This window comes from Egretta garzetta, unplaced genomic scaffold (genome assembly GCF_000687185.1).
Source record: "Egretta garzetta isolate BGI_Z169 unplaced genomic scaffold, ASM68718v1 scaffold15, whole genome shotgun sequence".
NCBI lineage: Eukaryota > Metazoa > Chordata > Aves > Pelecaniformes > Ardeidae > Egretta > Egretta garzetta.
In genome coordinates this window covers 1,262,043-1,276,570 of record NW_009259798.1, presented here as the reverse complement: position 1 = coordinate 1,276,570, position 14,528 = coordinate 1,262,043, and the positions used below count along the sequence as shown (strand labels likewise).

At 41.4% G+C, this 14,528-nt stretch overlaps 2 protein-coding genes across 10 annotated transcripts in view; one reads left to right on the top strand and one right to left on the bottom strand.

The window, feature by feature from the left end:
• Positions 1 to 12: 12 nt before the first annotated feature.
• ITGB1BP1 (integrin subunit beta 1 binding protein 1) lies at positions 13 to 8,530 on the top strand. Of its 6 annotated transcripts, XM_035895326.1 has the most exons (8): positions 36 to 103; positions 327 to 467; positions 1,361 to 1,461; positions 2,041 to 2,119; positions 2,885 to 3,021; positions 4,211 to 4,327; positions 7,270 to 7,419; positions 8,165 to 8,530. In XM_035895326.1, the coding sequence occupies exons 3-8, from the start codon at positions 1,390 to 1,392 to the stop codon at positions 8,234 to 8,236; spliced, it is 627 nt and encodes a 208-aa protein (XP_035751219.1). In that variant the 5' UTR covers positions 36 to 103; positions 327 to 467; positions 1,361 to 1,389; the 3' UTR covers positions 8,237 to 8,530. The 6 variants fall into 6 exon arrangements, with proteins under 6 accessions (XP_009638095.1, XP_009638094.1, XP_035751220.1 ...); XM_009639800.2 differs by lacking the exon at positions 327 to 467 and having other exon boundaries at positions 13 to 103; positions 4,235 to 4,327; XM_009639799.2 differs by lacking the exon at positions 327 to 467 and having other exon boundaries at positions 13 to 103.
• A 2,658-nt stretch (positions 8,531 to 11,188) lies between these two features.
• ASAP2 (ArfGAP with SH3 domain, ankyrin repeat and PH domain 2) overlaps positions 11,189 to 14,528 on the bottom strand; it is a 95,526-nt gene continuing 92,186 nt past the window's right edge. For all 4 annotated transcript variants that reach the window (XM_035895335.1, XM_035895337.1, XM_009639797.2 and 1 more), the window contains 2 exons: positions 12,445 to 12,567; positions 11,189 to 11,484 (listed from right to left, as the gene is read on the bottom strand). In XM_035895335.1, the coding sequence (XP_035751228.1) occupies positions 11,410 to 11,484; positions 12,445 to 12,567 (198 nt within the window). In that variant the 3' untranslated portion in view covers positions 11,189 to 11,409. The remainder of the gene's footprint in view (positions 11,485 to 12,444; positions 12,568 to 14,528) is intronic.

The following is a 14,528-nucleotide window of genomic DNA, read 5'->3' as shown; positions in this document are numbered from 1 at the left end:
CGCCTTCCCCCGGCGGCCGCCGCCGGGGACCGCGCCTCTCGCCTCTCCGTGGGAAGCGGCTTTACCGTTTTATCATTTATCAAGCTGTCATTCGGGGCTGGAGGTAAGAAACAGGAAGGGGAGAAGCCGGAGTGAGGCAAGGCTCGACGCTCCCTGCATCCCTAGGGGGAAGGATGCACCGCAGGAGATGCGTGGGCATAGCAAGGAGCTGCTAAGAGCTCCCTAATCATCCGGTGCATTAAGAAAAGCTTGCGAAGTAGCGTGTGTCAAGGTGTGCCTTCCTCAGGAGGCTACCGGCAGAATCAGCAGGTTTGCTTCTCTTCCAGCAGTGGCTGCCCTGAAGAAGGGGCTGCTGGAGCCATGCTGGTGGCTGGAAGGAGCCCAGAGGGACGTGGGTGTGCTGGGTACCGCAATTCCTTGCTGCCCCACTTGTCGCCGAGGCTGGCTTTTCGTCTGCCAGGGACCAGGTGCTTGCCTAATGACAAACCCAGCAGCAGTCTGGGGACTGTAGCCCAGCACTGCATCACAGATCTAAGCTCTTCCTTGTGCATCTTCCATTATTTTCTGCAGCGTGAGCTGTCTTCAGTAGGCTGTCTTCCTCCTTTGTCCTCTTTTTTCCACCTGCTCAAAATTTCTGAAGCTTTGTAATTAAAATATTCTTTTCTGGAGCTGGGAAATAGGGTTACAGTGCTCCCTGACTGGGAGCCAGAATCCTGCTTCTTGACACTGGCCGGCCAAACATTAAGTGAAGCAAATTCAAGTAATAGGGCAGATACAGGAAAAATGCTTTGGGAGTACTCTCAGAACTCCCAGTAACACTGTTCTAAGGCAGTAAATGTAGCGTGCTGCTTGCTTTAATTTTCAGGAATGTGTTAAGTAGTAATGGCTGGTGCTCCTAGAAGTATTACAATCAGTAGTTCTTCAGAAATAGGGTTGTTCGGTTTGTTTTTTAATGGGAGCATAATCTTTGGAGCAGGGATTGCATTGGATGCCCTTTGTAGGGCACTTTGTAGGGTTCTAGTTGCAAATAAAAATAATGCTTTCAGGTGGGAATATAAATTTTAAATTTTGTCTTGTTTCTAAATCTTTATTTGCATTAGACTGACCTTTGAACAGTCTGTAAACTAGGTAGCAGCATTTTTTTTGATGAATCCGAAGGACAGGGAAGTTTTAGCAGAGAGCTGGAGGGACCTTCCCCAGTCACACATGAAGGGCACCAGAGGAACAGTCCTACTTCTGTTCTCAGCGTCCTTTACAAGTTTCTAGTTTTTGTCCACTTTGGACAGAGTCACTCTGCTGTTTGCCAGGAACTCCTTCCCTTGATGATATGACAGCTTCAATTTTTATTTTTCCTACCTAGACGATCTTCCTTGATCCAATTATGAAAAAATGTTTAGAAAAGGAAAAAAACGACATAGCAGCAGCAGCTCACAAAGCAGTGAAATCAGTACTAAAAGCAAGGTAAGCCCAATTTGGTATGCACTCTGTTTATGGAAACGCTTCTGGTTGTTACAGGTTGACAGTTCAGTGGCTCGCTTGCACTGATGGTAGGGTGCATTTTCCATAAAATGCCATGTTCCACAGGGAGAGCTTTCTACTTCTGTTCCTCAGATTGTGCTATGAGAGTTAAAAAACCCCATCCATTATAAAGCCCTTGTGTTCTGAGATAAACGCTCAATTGCTTCCATAGTTTCTGGCAGCACATAGTAGGGTTTAGAGGAAAAAAAGCAGTACCAGAAAAGTCTGGACATAACCTTAAGGTTCATTTTCTCTTTTTCTTTTATTTCCTCCTCCTTTCAAAATATTTGTGGACTTCTCAAGGGTTTCTGCTCAATTTATAGCAGTCTAATCTACATTGAAGCAGAAAGGTAACTTCAGGAAAGAAATAGGTAGTGGTGGTTTTTTTCTCCCCATTTTGCAGTGCTGCTTAAGTAATTAGAATATAAAACTAGTTTAAAAAAAGAGTTGAGGCAGGGCATCTAAAAGTGAATTGTCAGTATGTTCTCGCTAAGTTTCTGATGATACTAATTTTTTTCTTAGTCTGTAGATTCCAGTCTTGGGGGACTTTCCAGGTCTAGTACTGTGGCTAGTCTAGATACAGACTCCACGAAAAGTTCAGGTATGTAATCAGTCTGAGCAGATATGTATGGAGCAGGATTAAATTTATGTGTGTTTGTATAAAAGAGCAGAAAATGGAACAGGTTAAAATACATATTTTTGATAATTGTGAGTGAATCTGTTAGCCTGTTGACTAATGCGTGCTGAGCTCTGGGCATCTAAAGTATTATTAATGATTCATCTAGGATTAAATCACTGGGTTTGAAGTAAAGTTTCTGAGTAGGAAAAACTTCGTTTTGTTACCAGTCTGCTACATAGCGTAAATCTGGCATAACTTCTCGGAAGCTCTGTTTCCTGCTTTTATAAGTTTACATTTGCACTGAAATAATGGAAATAAGATTTGATTTTACTTGTTCTTGCTCACCAGATCACAGCACATCACTGTTAGACAAAACAGTTCATTTTATATATATATATGTATATATATATATGTGTATATATATGTATATATATATGTATATTTATAAAAATAAAAGTAGAACCAGCTTTTCTATGTTTTCTGATTTAACTCCAAATGTCAATTAGTATAAACTGTGCTGCATCATGGATTCGCATGAAACTGTTGCCTTTACCATGGGCTGTTCTGAATCAGCGCAGGACATTTAAGTTTGTTAAAGAGAGGAGTTAATATGTTGTGGTAAGGTTAAGGGTTTGATGGAAGTCTGCAAAACTGACAGAATTTAATAAGTTAGCCCCGTTAGCACCAATTAGAATAGCATTACTGTTCTGGAATTCTTCAGAATTGCTTTGTTTTATTCTGTTGCAGGACAAAGCAATAGTAATTCTGATACGTGTGCAGAATTCAGAGTTAAATATGTTGGTGCCATTGAAAAATTGAAGTATAATGAGAGCAAAAATCTCGAAGGGCCATTGGACTTGATAAATTACATAGATGTGGCACAGGTAAGTGGGTTACAAAAGACAATACCAACCGCGTCAGAACATCTTAAGCTTAGGTGTATTTCTGTCACATTATCATGTGATCTGGCATCTTTCTTTGTAAATTTGAGACTTACTAGAATGAAGTAGCTTACTTTAAAAAAACATTAAGCTACGAATCTCAAAAGCTGTCACACTCAATTCCATCCTATTGAGTAACTGGAGGAGAGAGATGCACCCATAAAGCTGTTCTGAAGAAGCAGACGGAGCGAAGGCCCTTTTCTGAGTCCTTACTGAACAAGTGTCCCAACTGAAAGTTGTTTTATTATTTTCAGCACTGTTAGGATTAGCGTCCGGGAAAGAATACCTCCTCTAGATTTCCTCAGCGGCGTAGAAGTTTTCCCGTAGAGGAAAATGTGAATTTCTGCTTGCAATTGCTTACGAACCTGTGAACCAAAGAACCTGAATAATATTTGGGTCATGCTTGCCAAACTGTGGTTGCTTGTACTTATTTTTGTACTAAAAGCCGTGACTGGTTGTTCTCATGAGGTAGCTGATCATTTGTGTCTTTAAAAGCACAGAATGTCTATTTATCTTACAGCAATGTGACATCTCAAGTATCTGAATAGATGCTAAAACCATTTTTACAGCCAAATAACAAAATTGCTGCGAGTGTGAAAGATAGATCACCCTGTCTCAGCGCAACACGACAGGGCACACATTGTTTTTCAGCCTGTTGGATCTGACCACAGGGCCAAACTCACCCCTGAGATGATAAATTCCTTTCTGGAATTATGTAATATTTAGAATAGAATATAATAATTTCAGTTGGAAGGGACCTACAATGATCATCTAGTCCGACTGTTTGAGCAGTTCAGGGCTGACCAAAGATTAAATCCTGTTGTGAAGGGCCTTATCCAAATACCTCTTAAACACTGACAGGCTTGGGGCATTGACTGCCTCTCTAGGAAGCCTGTTCAGTGTTTGACCACCCTCTCAGCAAAGAAATGCTGTCTAATGCCCGGTCTAAACCTCCCTGAGTATATTTCACGTACAGCTGTGGGATTGGATGAGTGCAAGAGTGGCCGGCAAACTCCACACAGCAAGATATGAGCAGGGTTAGCGATGTTGCTGATCCAGTGGACTGAAATACACATAACCACATTTTCGATTATGTATCTTTGTTGTTCATGTTCTTCTGTCTGCACTAAAGGCTTTTGTTTGTTTCCCTCCAAAGCAAGATGGAAAGTTACCTTTTGTTCCAGGTGAAGAGGAGTTTATTATGGGAGTTTCCAAATACGGCATTAAAGTGTCAACATCTGATCAGTATGTAAGTGATCCACAACAAACTGTCTTTTTGGTGAGAGTTGAAAAGTGCTTTCATTTATTTCTCTGATAGATGATCTGTGTGACCAAAATGTCACTTCTGGCTTTAAGCAAAAGTAAAGCAAACAAACAAAAAAGCTCTCACAGCAGCACTGCTTCATGCCGTTACCTCCTCAGGGCTCTCTCTGTTTTCCGGGTTGGATTGGTTGGATTTATGGCAAGAATCCATTCCTTTTGAGATAGAGCACCAGACAAAAGGCAAGCAAGCCTTTACGCACTTTGGGCGCATCGTCCTTTCTCTGTGGCTGTCCTGCCATCCTCTCACGTGGCAGAGTAGCATGACTGTGGTGGCCAAGACCATAGGTTCCTCAGCCAGAGTTAGTAATGCAATTCCTGTTGATGTTATTCTGGAGAGGAAAAAACAAAGGATGTTTTTTTCAAGAATACCTGAGTTGTCTTCCTCTTTAAAGTTCCAGCCTTGCACTCCTTATCCAAGAGTGGGAGTTCACTCCAGCATTAAAACCTCATAATTCCCCTTTATTGATCAAGCCTATTTTTTGTTTGCATCATTTCCTACATGTAGTTTATTTTCCTTTAGCGCACTTCAAATAGCTTTTTTGCTAAAAATAAAAATCCGGTCTCTTCCCCAGGGCCCTCCACTTGCCTTTGTGTAGCTTTGTGTTGCAGCCATGTGGTTTCCTTCTGGTTGCCCTCAGAGCCCCAGATACCATAAATACTTGGCCTTACGAAGTCATGACCCATCAACAACCCAGCAGTGCCTGTTCATGAAAGCCTCAAGTATGAGGACGGTGAATAGCATTGCTCAATAGCTGAATACTCTGAACAGAGCCAAAAAGTTTCCTTTGGTCCCTTCAGAAAATAAGACACAAAAAAAAATGCCCGGGAAGAAGTGTAGTTGTCACTCAAGCTTTGAATGCTTTTGGGTTCTGTTTTTGCTGTCCTCCTAAATTCTTAATTCTCATTAAGAACATAGGTTACACTGTTATTTAAATTCCTTTGTACTTTGATAAAGATCAAATAGGTAATTTTAAGGCTTTTATCCATCATTCTTCTGGCTTCAAGCTGAAAGCATGCACAAGCTGATAAAGCCTCTGTGATTAAGCTAGCTTGCACCGGCATTTTATTGCATTGCATTCTGTTTCCCAAATTCTGGCTTTTTGCATCTGTGTCACTGTTGACATTTAATTTGTCCTTCAGTGTGTTAGCCCACCTAACTCTTCCAGAGAGTTCCAAGACAGAAAGGTTTCTCTGCATTCATACAAAGAAAGGGGGAAAGGTGAGAGTTCTGCGATTTGTAGGTACCTTTGCAGGTGAATAGGCAGATACTAATTTCAGATGCCAGAAAGAGAATTGACTGAAGGATATAAAATTTTTCTTCAGGGATTTCAGCCAGTGTTTGAGAAATTATTTCATTAGTGACTCAAATATGTACAGATGTGTAATTCACTGATACAGTTCCATTGTTTGTGGATGCAACCACGAGAAACCGAAGGTGAATTATTCATAGGAGTCACACTGAGGCTTTGGCCTTCTTCACGTTCCGTTTGTGTGTATTTCTACATTATATATGATGTAATTTGTACATACATGTATGGCACAGTTTGTCCATCCACCATCTCATTTCTCTTTCAACTGCAGAATCCCCTCATAGCCAAATACTGGAAGGAGGGGAGGAAATGTATTTACAGGGGGAATTCTGTCCTCCCTCTTTTAGTGATGACCCACGTGCACGTTAGCACTGTAGCAAGTTCCAAGCAAGTACCTCTTAATAAGTTACAAGTCATTTGGAGGCAAACCTTGGCATCTTTCATACAGACTGGAGGGTCAATCCAGTAAGTTCTGTGTCAGCTCCTGCTGCTTCCAGCGTAGTATGATGGTTGGTGATCGCATGAATATTGGTGAGCAACTGCTGAGCGAGCGTCGGGGATGGAGATGTTTTTCAGCAAGGGGATCTTAGGAGCTCTGGTAGAGGGCTGTCCCTCAAGGGCTTTGTAGCAGGTATCGAGCTCACTGTCCATTTTTACAGCTTCTGTATCAAAGTGGATGCTTCTTCAGACCCTTCAGCTACTGACAGGGACAAGGTGTTCCATGCCATGAACACAGAAAAAGCTGTCTTGAAGTCGTAAGACCCTAGAGGTGGTAGGACTGGAATAAAGCAGAGGAGTATTACTGTTTGGGCAGGATGGCTTCAGAAGAAAGGCTTTGCTTAGGGGAGGTCTGCCGAGACCTTGCACTGCATGACATTAACCAGTCCCTTTTTGGAATGGCCAAGATCAGAACTGTTGGGACTACAGTGAAACCCCGCAACTGCGGTGGGTAGTTGAAGTCTCCCAGACTCGATCTCGGCAAGACCCAAGAGCCACTCTGTGGCTCAGGCCACAAGTGGCCTGGCTGTATCCACACGGCTACCCCAAAGCAACTTGCCTTGTCCATACCCTCTTGTGGGAACAGTTTCTCGTGCATACCCTTCCCGGAACTGAGACAGGGGATTGTCTGGAAAAATAACTGGAAAAGTAAAAACTTGTTTTAAGTTCCCTCTGTGCCAGAGGTAGGTACAGAGCGAACCACCTATCCTACTCACAGCGGGTGAGTGAGGGTAGGTGGGAAACAAACGTGTGCTTTCGTAGGAAGCACATACGTTCCTGTGCCAGGAATATAGTCCATGTATGATTCTAAAATTCTAAATAATTTAAACTCTAAAATAGAAGCAAAAATTAAAGCTAAAATTGTGTTAAACCATGACTTATTTTTTTTTAAATCTTGACTAAACTCTCAATTAAAAACCTGTAATTTTACCAAGGAATACTTTTCTCCTGTAAATAAATCTGAAGTATTCTTTTGTAAGAGAGCAAATCAAAAGAGGTGGAAAACTGAAATAGCTGTTGCACTGTTTCAGAGTAACTTTTATTTGCCGCATGGTTTCAGGATGTGTTACATAGGCATGCTCTCTATTTAATTGTACGGATGGTCTGCTATGATGATGGTCTGGGAGCAGGAAAAAGTTTACTGGCTTTGAAGACAACAGATGCAGCCTCTGAAGAATGCAGCCTCTGGGTATATCAGTGCAATAGTTTGGTAAGAGTTTATGTTTACAGTATTTAATTTAGGTACCAGTGTTCTGATTGTAAAGGGAGATTCTAAAACCCCAGGGCCCTTGTGAAGGCTTTTTGGCAGAAGGGGGATCGCTCAATTAAAAAGAGGATAAATGTACCCTAGCTGAGGAGGGGAGAAAAGCCCTGCTGACTGCATTTGATTGGCTTTGAGGAAAAATACCTACATTCCCTAGAATAGCCAGTGAAAATTGGCCTGAGAAAGCTCTTGGCAAGCTGAAGGGTGCTATCGTAGCTGCTAAGGACAATCCTCTGCCTGTATTTTCAAAGACCAAAACAAACCCCTTGAGAGCAGACAGAGCAGGGAGGGATTGAGTAGCAGTTCTGGTAATAGAGCACGCATTCATATCTGTAAGCAAGGGCAGCAATCTCCTCTTAAGAGTAGGAGACTTCATTGTCAGGATACCATGATTATGACACACACCCTTAGCAGCACCTGGGGGAACACGCAAACCGACTTTCTGAATGCTAGTGTCATGCTATGATGAAAGCTAACAACTCTGACTTGTTTCAAAAGAGCTCATTTAAAACAGCTTCCCACATGTCATTGCAGACCATGGGAATCAAATTAAATCTCACTCGTGCTACTCCATTTTGCATGTCTCTGCCAAAAGAATGATAAAGGTCACATTCTGCTTTAAATGAGTTTTGGGACACTTAGAAGTTCTTTGGGAAGCGTTAATGTGTGTGTGTGGATTTTTTTTTTTTAGGAACAAGCACAAGCCATTTGCAAAGTGTTATCTACAGCCTTTGATTCAGTTTTAATGTCGGAGAAGTCCTGATTCTCTTCAGCAGCACATGACTGCAGTACAAGAGGCCTTTGTGTGAGGAGGAAACGGGGCTCCTCTGCGATACCACAGACTGGCTGTAGCTACACACAACCTCAGAAAAGATTCGCTGTGCAGAGAAGAGCCACGCAACCTTGCACATGGTACTTTGTCATTCCCCAAACATGACTTGAAGAAACTATTCCATCTTCAGTTTGCAGGACAATGCAGAATTTTATATTTAACATCTTTTTTTTCCTAAATCATGTTTTGTATATTAATGTCAATATTGTAGAAATGTAAAATAAAACTGACACTTGCTTCTAGCTCTCCGTCTGAAAAACAATTTGTCAATACAGACTTCAGTTCTGCTTAACAGATATTAGAATAAAACAGCAAGAGCAAAGTGACAGTAGGCAGTCATTTGGTGCTTTACACCTCTCAGTGAATCTTACGTGTGCCATCTACACCATTTCTACATTCAACTAAAAAGCCACAAGATGTACTTTTTTTTTTTTTTTGCTCAAGTGCTACTTGTTTGTATTTCTTGTTTTACAGACTGAAAAAAAGAATATTGCCTAAGCAATGCAGGGTAACAGAGGAGAAGCAGCCAAAGTGATTTTAAAAGTAGTTTTATTTTTCCAGACATTTGACTGGTTAACAAGAGTAAAATTTATTAATCATGCTCTAATTATAAATCACTGCATCCAGGACATTGAAAATAAGAGTTGATTTTAGGTTATACAATATATACAGTTGCTCTGCAACTAAACAAAATAAAAACAACTGAATTGAATATTATACATCTCATAGCATTCTAAGCTGCATTTTAAGTGTCACTTGCTCCTTCTTAAACAGTTAACACAGCAACCTAATAGTCTGTCTATTAACAGGCTTTTTGAATCATTACTTTAATCAGATTTGAAAAGTTGTACGAAATATGCCAAAATTTTGGACTTAAAATTCTTAATTTTATATTATAAATAGATATCTACAGGCTCTAGAATTTCTTTTTCCTCTGCCAGAGGAGCAAACTTTGAGAAACATTGAAAATCTAGGGATAAATTTTGCGTAGCTGCTCTTTAATTGGTCCTCAACATTTGATCTGTCTGCACCGTTAGTGCTATTACGTTGTAGTCTGCAAGTTTGCTAGTTCCTAAGTGACCAGCAAACAAGGTTGTGGCATTTTAAAGTGTATTCCTCTTCTAGCAGAACTCAAGGAAAATTTGCATCATTGTTTAACTTTACGAGTTGTTACATACACTATAAGATTCTGTGTTAAAAATACTGTACATTAGGAGATCTGTGCAAAATAATATGCCCGTTTACTCTCTAGACTCTATCAGGGATAGAAACATACAAAATAGTGTTGCAAACTGAACAGTGAGTGAGTAAAACCCTAGTGGCTGAACTATTACTCTGTCGTTTTACTGGGAACTTTGAAAATACGGACTAATTTGCTTCAACTTGCAACAAAAATACCTCGAAACGTTCCAGTTTGTTCCCCGTTTATACTGCAGCAACAGCATCTTAGCAGATGAAAGTTAGGCGTGTGCTCGGCTGTACCCACGCGTTTGAGAGGCTATCAGCCAACTGTACCATTTAGGAAAGGCGAGACAAGGTAAGATCAGTGTTGCTCGTCCAGCGCTGACGCAATGTGACTCTTCTCCAAATAAGCATATATGGTGGTGGGCCCATTTTCCATTCCGTTCAATATGAAATGGCCAATTTTAAACACCTTCTGTCAGGTATTCAAAGTTCTCTCGATAAATCTAGAGATATGACATTCACGAAACGTGATCAAAGCCAATATGACCTAGACATTGATTTTTCTCATCCTGTGCCATCGGTCGTTCCCTGTAGCATAAGCAAAAACTGGTACCATTTCACAATATACAAACATCAAACTGACGCCAGATTTGTGTTGGTGTTTTGTATTCCATCAACCAACTGGGAACCATCCATGGCCTAGCCTTTGTTCACAAATCAGTAAAACAAATTTAACAACAGTGTAGCTACCATATATGTGGGTATATTATATAAATACAGAGTGAGTTAGCAAACTATCATTGTTTGCAAGGTAGTGGCACACAAATCTTATAAAACAGAACATAACGTAGTGTACGTGTGAGGTGATACCTTATTGACCAAGGCTAATTACCTAAATGTTCCACCAAGCATGTTCTCCATGTGAACACATTGCTGGATGATTGAAGAAAACTGAATTTAAAAACAAAGTCTAAACGTTCTAATGAGACAAGTGTAAGAAATGCTCTGCAATCCATCATCATAGTTAGGTACATTTCAGGAAGTGCAGTTTTCATATCCTTGAGTTAATGTAGTAACTCGTTAATATTGCCATAGTTTAGTTAACCAGCAGTAGTCACGTGAAACGACCAAAATGGATGTAACATACATAAAGAACATTCAAAAAACAGGTTCTACACACGTGCAGCATAGGAAAATGAAACAGTCTTGAGCTCACAAAATTAGAACTAGAAAGTTCAACGACTAACACAGATTTCAGATAACTTTAAGCAAATATCTACATCCATTCTGAAAGAAAGAAGTTTCTCCTGTGGTAAACTGAAATACTTTTTCACTTTTACCTGGCCAAAGACACCTGATTGAAATTGTTTCTTCCGTAATAGGTGGTGTTCTGGATGACAGCCAGTATGGCAAGATGCTGAATGAGTCCAGTTTAGAACCACGCAGCAGCTCACATGTTTTGGTTCCAACGCTTCAAATGGTATCGAGAATTGGATAAATTCACTGCCCTGTTAGATCCACACAATTTCTTTGACTGGGGAAGCAACACTGAACTGTGGTATTGTCATGTTACAAAAGGGAGAATAGAATTACAGTGAACTGATTGAGAAGAACATAATGTTGTGATGTTCACATGCTTACAAGGATTTTGATTGTTAAAGCTTTTCAGTTCACCTTGAAAAATACAGGAAGAGTTGGTTTTTTTAAAGTGTAAACTGCTCATGAGAAGTTTTCACATAGAAAAAAGTTTTAAAAGTCCCAAAATCAGAACGATGGCAATAAAAAAGTAAGCTACAGTACCTACAACTTGGGCAGTGCTCTGGCAGGTGTCTCTGCAGATAGGTAGATGAAATGAAATAGAGCAAAACTTATTTCTGTGACTGCTGGAAATGAGAAATGTCTCCGCTTATCAGTAGCATTTAGTCAACAATAAAGTGCACAAATGATACAGGGAAAGCTCCTTTCCGACTAGGATCTCCATCAATATGACCAATCTGAAAGAGTGCAGATATTTTTCAAGTTAATCTCAAAAAGGCATTTCAGTACCCCCAACATGAATACCTTCCTGCCCGTAGTATGACAAACCCCTCCCCTACATCTTTTCTGCAGTGGTGGTCTTTTTCTTTAGCAAAAGGGAAACATTATTAAAAAATTCAGTCTGACAAGGTGCATTTGTTACTCAGCTATAGACATTTTTTTTTTTCTGATTCTGTTTTATCTGATTCTTTGAAAGTAACACCTCTTAATGCAGTACCACTGCTACATCATTTCAGTGCATTCTGCAATGCCTGGCCACCCATATTCTGCCTCTGTCAAATTGCTGCTGCTTCCCCCTCTTACCAATCACTGAAAGGGAAGAGGATAGATCGAGCTTCATCAGTTTGGGGTTTTACATGTGTCTATTTGTGTTTATACAGCATTATTGTCAATTTAGATGCAATGTGAAGTTCTATTCTTCGCTAGCTAACGATCAGAGTAAGGCAAGTGTTTTCATGCGTAACAAAGACTTTGCTTTAGCTGGAATGTAAAATAGTTGAGATGGGTTCCCAGCTCAAACAGATGATTTCTCAGTCTCAGTCAGCTGACGAATTAGGACAATACAAAGCTGTCTTCTGAGGCCCACCACATAGCATCTTCATGGAAGATGAAATAAGATCAGATTCTTAAACTGCTGACGCCCCCCAAGAATTTCCTGACTCAAACAGACCATGTCGTCTGTATATTGTGAACCCTACTATCAGATTTTTTTTTTTTTTTTTTTCGGAATGAGAAAAGCCAAAAACTTATCTGAAGTTTGATTTTTGAACAAAAGACCTTTCTGGAATCAGGTTTCCATGAGAGAAACTTTTCTTGTTATTTGGAAACCCAGCAGAGGATCTTCTGAAGTCAGTGTTAGCCTTTAAATTTCATTTATTTCTTTCAAAGTATGTTGATGGAAAATGAAAAATACTCACCCACCACTCCTGATCTTCTTCACCATCAACTACAATAATATCTCCCTCTGAAAAAGTTAGCTCATCTGGGTTATCTGCTACACAGTTGTAAATTGCTTTTACTCTCTTGGGTTTAGTTTTTGACTGAAATATAAAAATAAGTAAATGTTAACAATACAGCATGGAAGAGACAGAATAGACTTGGAGTTGATCTAAAGAAAGCTTCAGAACTGCTTCCAACCATTATTTTTCATAGGTTAAGAGTTCAGCTACATCTTTTATGCTGGGTGCTCATGCTTCAGGATGATTTTGGCAACATCCAGAGCCTTTCAGAACCACTGTGCCACCAACGTGGGCCAAGTTTTCCTTAGCAATCTTCTATTTGGCTCATCCAAACCTGTCTTCAGAGCTCTACATCATTGCAGCAAGTATAATTTTATTCAGAAGATGGGGTGATCAAGACCAAGTGCTACGCAGCAAGTGTAACAGCAAGAAGCATTATCAGGCCTGAGCCACCTGCCAATATGCCCCTTCTTAATTTGCTAAACCTATTTCAGCAGTGTACAAACCATCCGAAACGTCCTCTGCCTCCCTCTAGTGCTTTGAGGACTAGAAGCCATAGAAGTGGTTTGTCAGCTCTTCCAATAAGAAAGTTTAGTAAGGAGCTGCAATGTTCCAGTATCGCAGTGGGACTCCTATCACAGAACCAATCATAGATAGAACCATAGTAGTGTTCTGTTTGTCTGTTCAGTGATGCTGAAATTGTTTTGCTCTGGTATCACAGTATCCACCATCCTAACCTCACGCATCTCCCAATGCAACCCAGCCTGCTGCTGCATTTGTTTTCTGCCACCTCATTCTCTGTTGCAGACCAACAACAATGCTACCTACATAGTGTTTCCATGCAAGGAGTGGAGAGGCACAGGACCTGGAGGCAGAGCATAAGCTGTATACCATGAGTCCACCCTTTTCCCCCAGTTTGCCCAGCCATAGCCAGCAAAAATCTCTCCTTTGTACCCTAAAACGCCAGAGCAGAGCTGTAAGTGCCATTTAGGTCAAGAGAACATTTAGGTCAAGAACTTTGCCACTAAGGATGAGGAAAAGGCTGAGGTACCTAAAGCCTTCTTTGCCTCAGTCTTTAATGGCCCAGCAAGTTATCCCCAGGGTACTCAGCCCCCTGAGCTGGAAGACAGGGACGGTGAGTGGAATAAACCCCACATAATCCAGGAAGCAGCAGTTTTTGACCTGCTATGACACCTGGATGTCCACAAGTCTATGGGGCCAGATGGGATCCACCCAGGAGTGCTGAAGGAGCTGGCAGAGGTTTATTATCATTTATCAGTAGTCCTGGATAACAGGGGAGGTCCCAGATGACTGGAGGCTTGTCAATGTGATGCCTATCTTCAAGAAGGGCCAGAAGGAGGATCCGGGGAACTACAGACCAGTCAGCCTGACCTCAGTACCGGGGAAGATTATGGAGAGGTTCATCTTGAGTGTGCTCACCAGGCATATGGAGGACAATCAGGGGTTCAGACCCAGCCAGCACGGGTTCATGAAAGCCAGGTCCTGCCTGACCAACCTGATTTCCTTCTATGACCAGGTGACCCGCCTGGTGGATGAGAGAAAGGCTGTGGATGTTGTATACCTGGACTTCAGTAAAGCCTTCGACACAGTCCCCCACAGCATTCTCCTAGAGAAGCTGGCGGCTCATGGCTCAAACAGATGTACCCTTTGCTGGGTAAAGAACTGGCTGGATGGCCAAGCCCAGAGAGTTGTGGTCAATGGAGTTAAATCCAGTTGGTGGCCGGTCACAAGTGGTGTCCCCCAGGGCTCAGTCCTAGGGCCAGTCTTGTTTAATATCTTTATCAATGACCTGGATGAGGGGATTGAGTGTGCCCTCAGTAAGTTTGCAGGTGACACCAAACTGGATGGGAATGTCAATCTGCTTGAAGGTAGGAAGGCTCTGCAAAGGGACCAGCTGTATGAGGTTCAACAAGGCCAAGTGCCAGGTCCAGCCCTTGGGTCACAACAACCCCATGCAGCGCTACAGGCTCGGGGAAGAGTGGCTGGAAAGCTGCCTGGCAGAAAAAGACCTGGGGGTACTG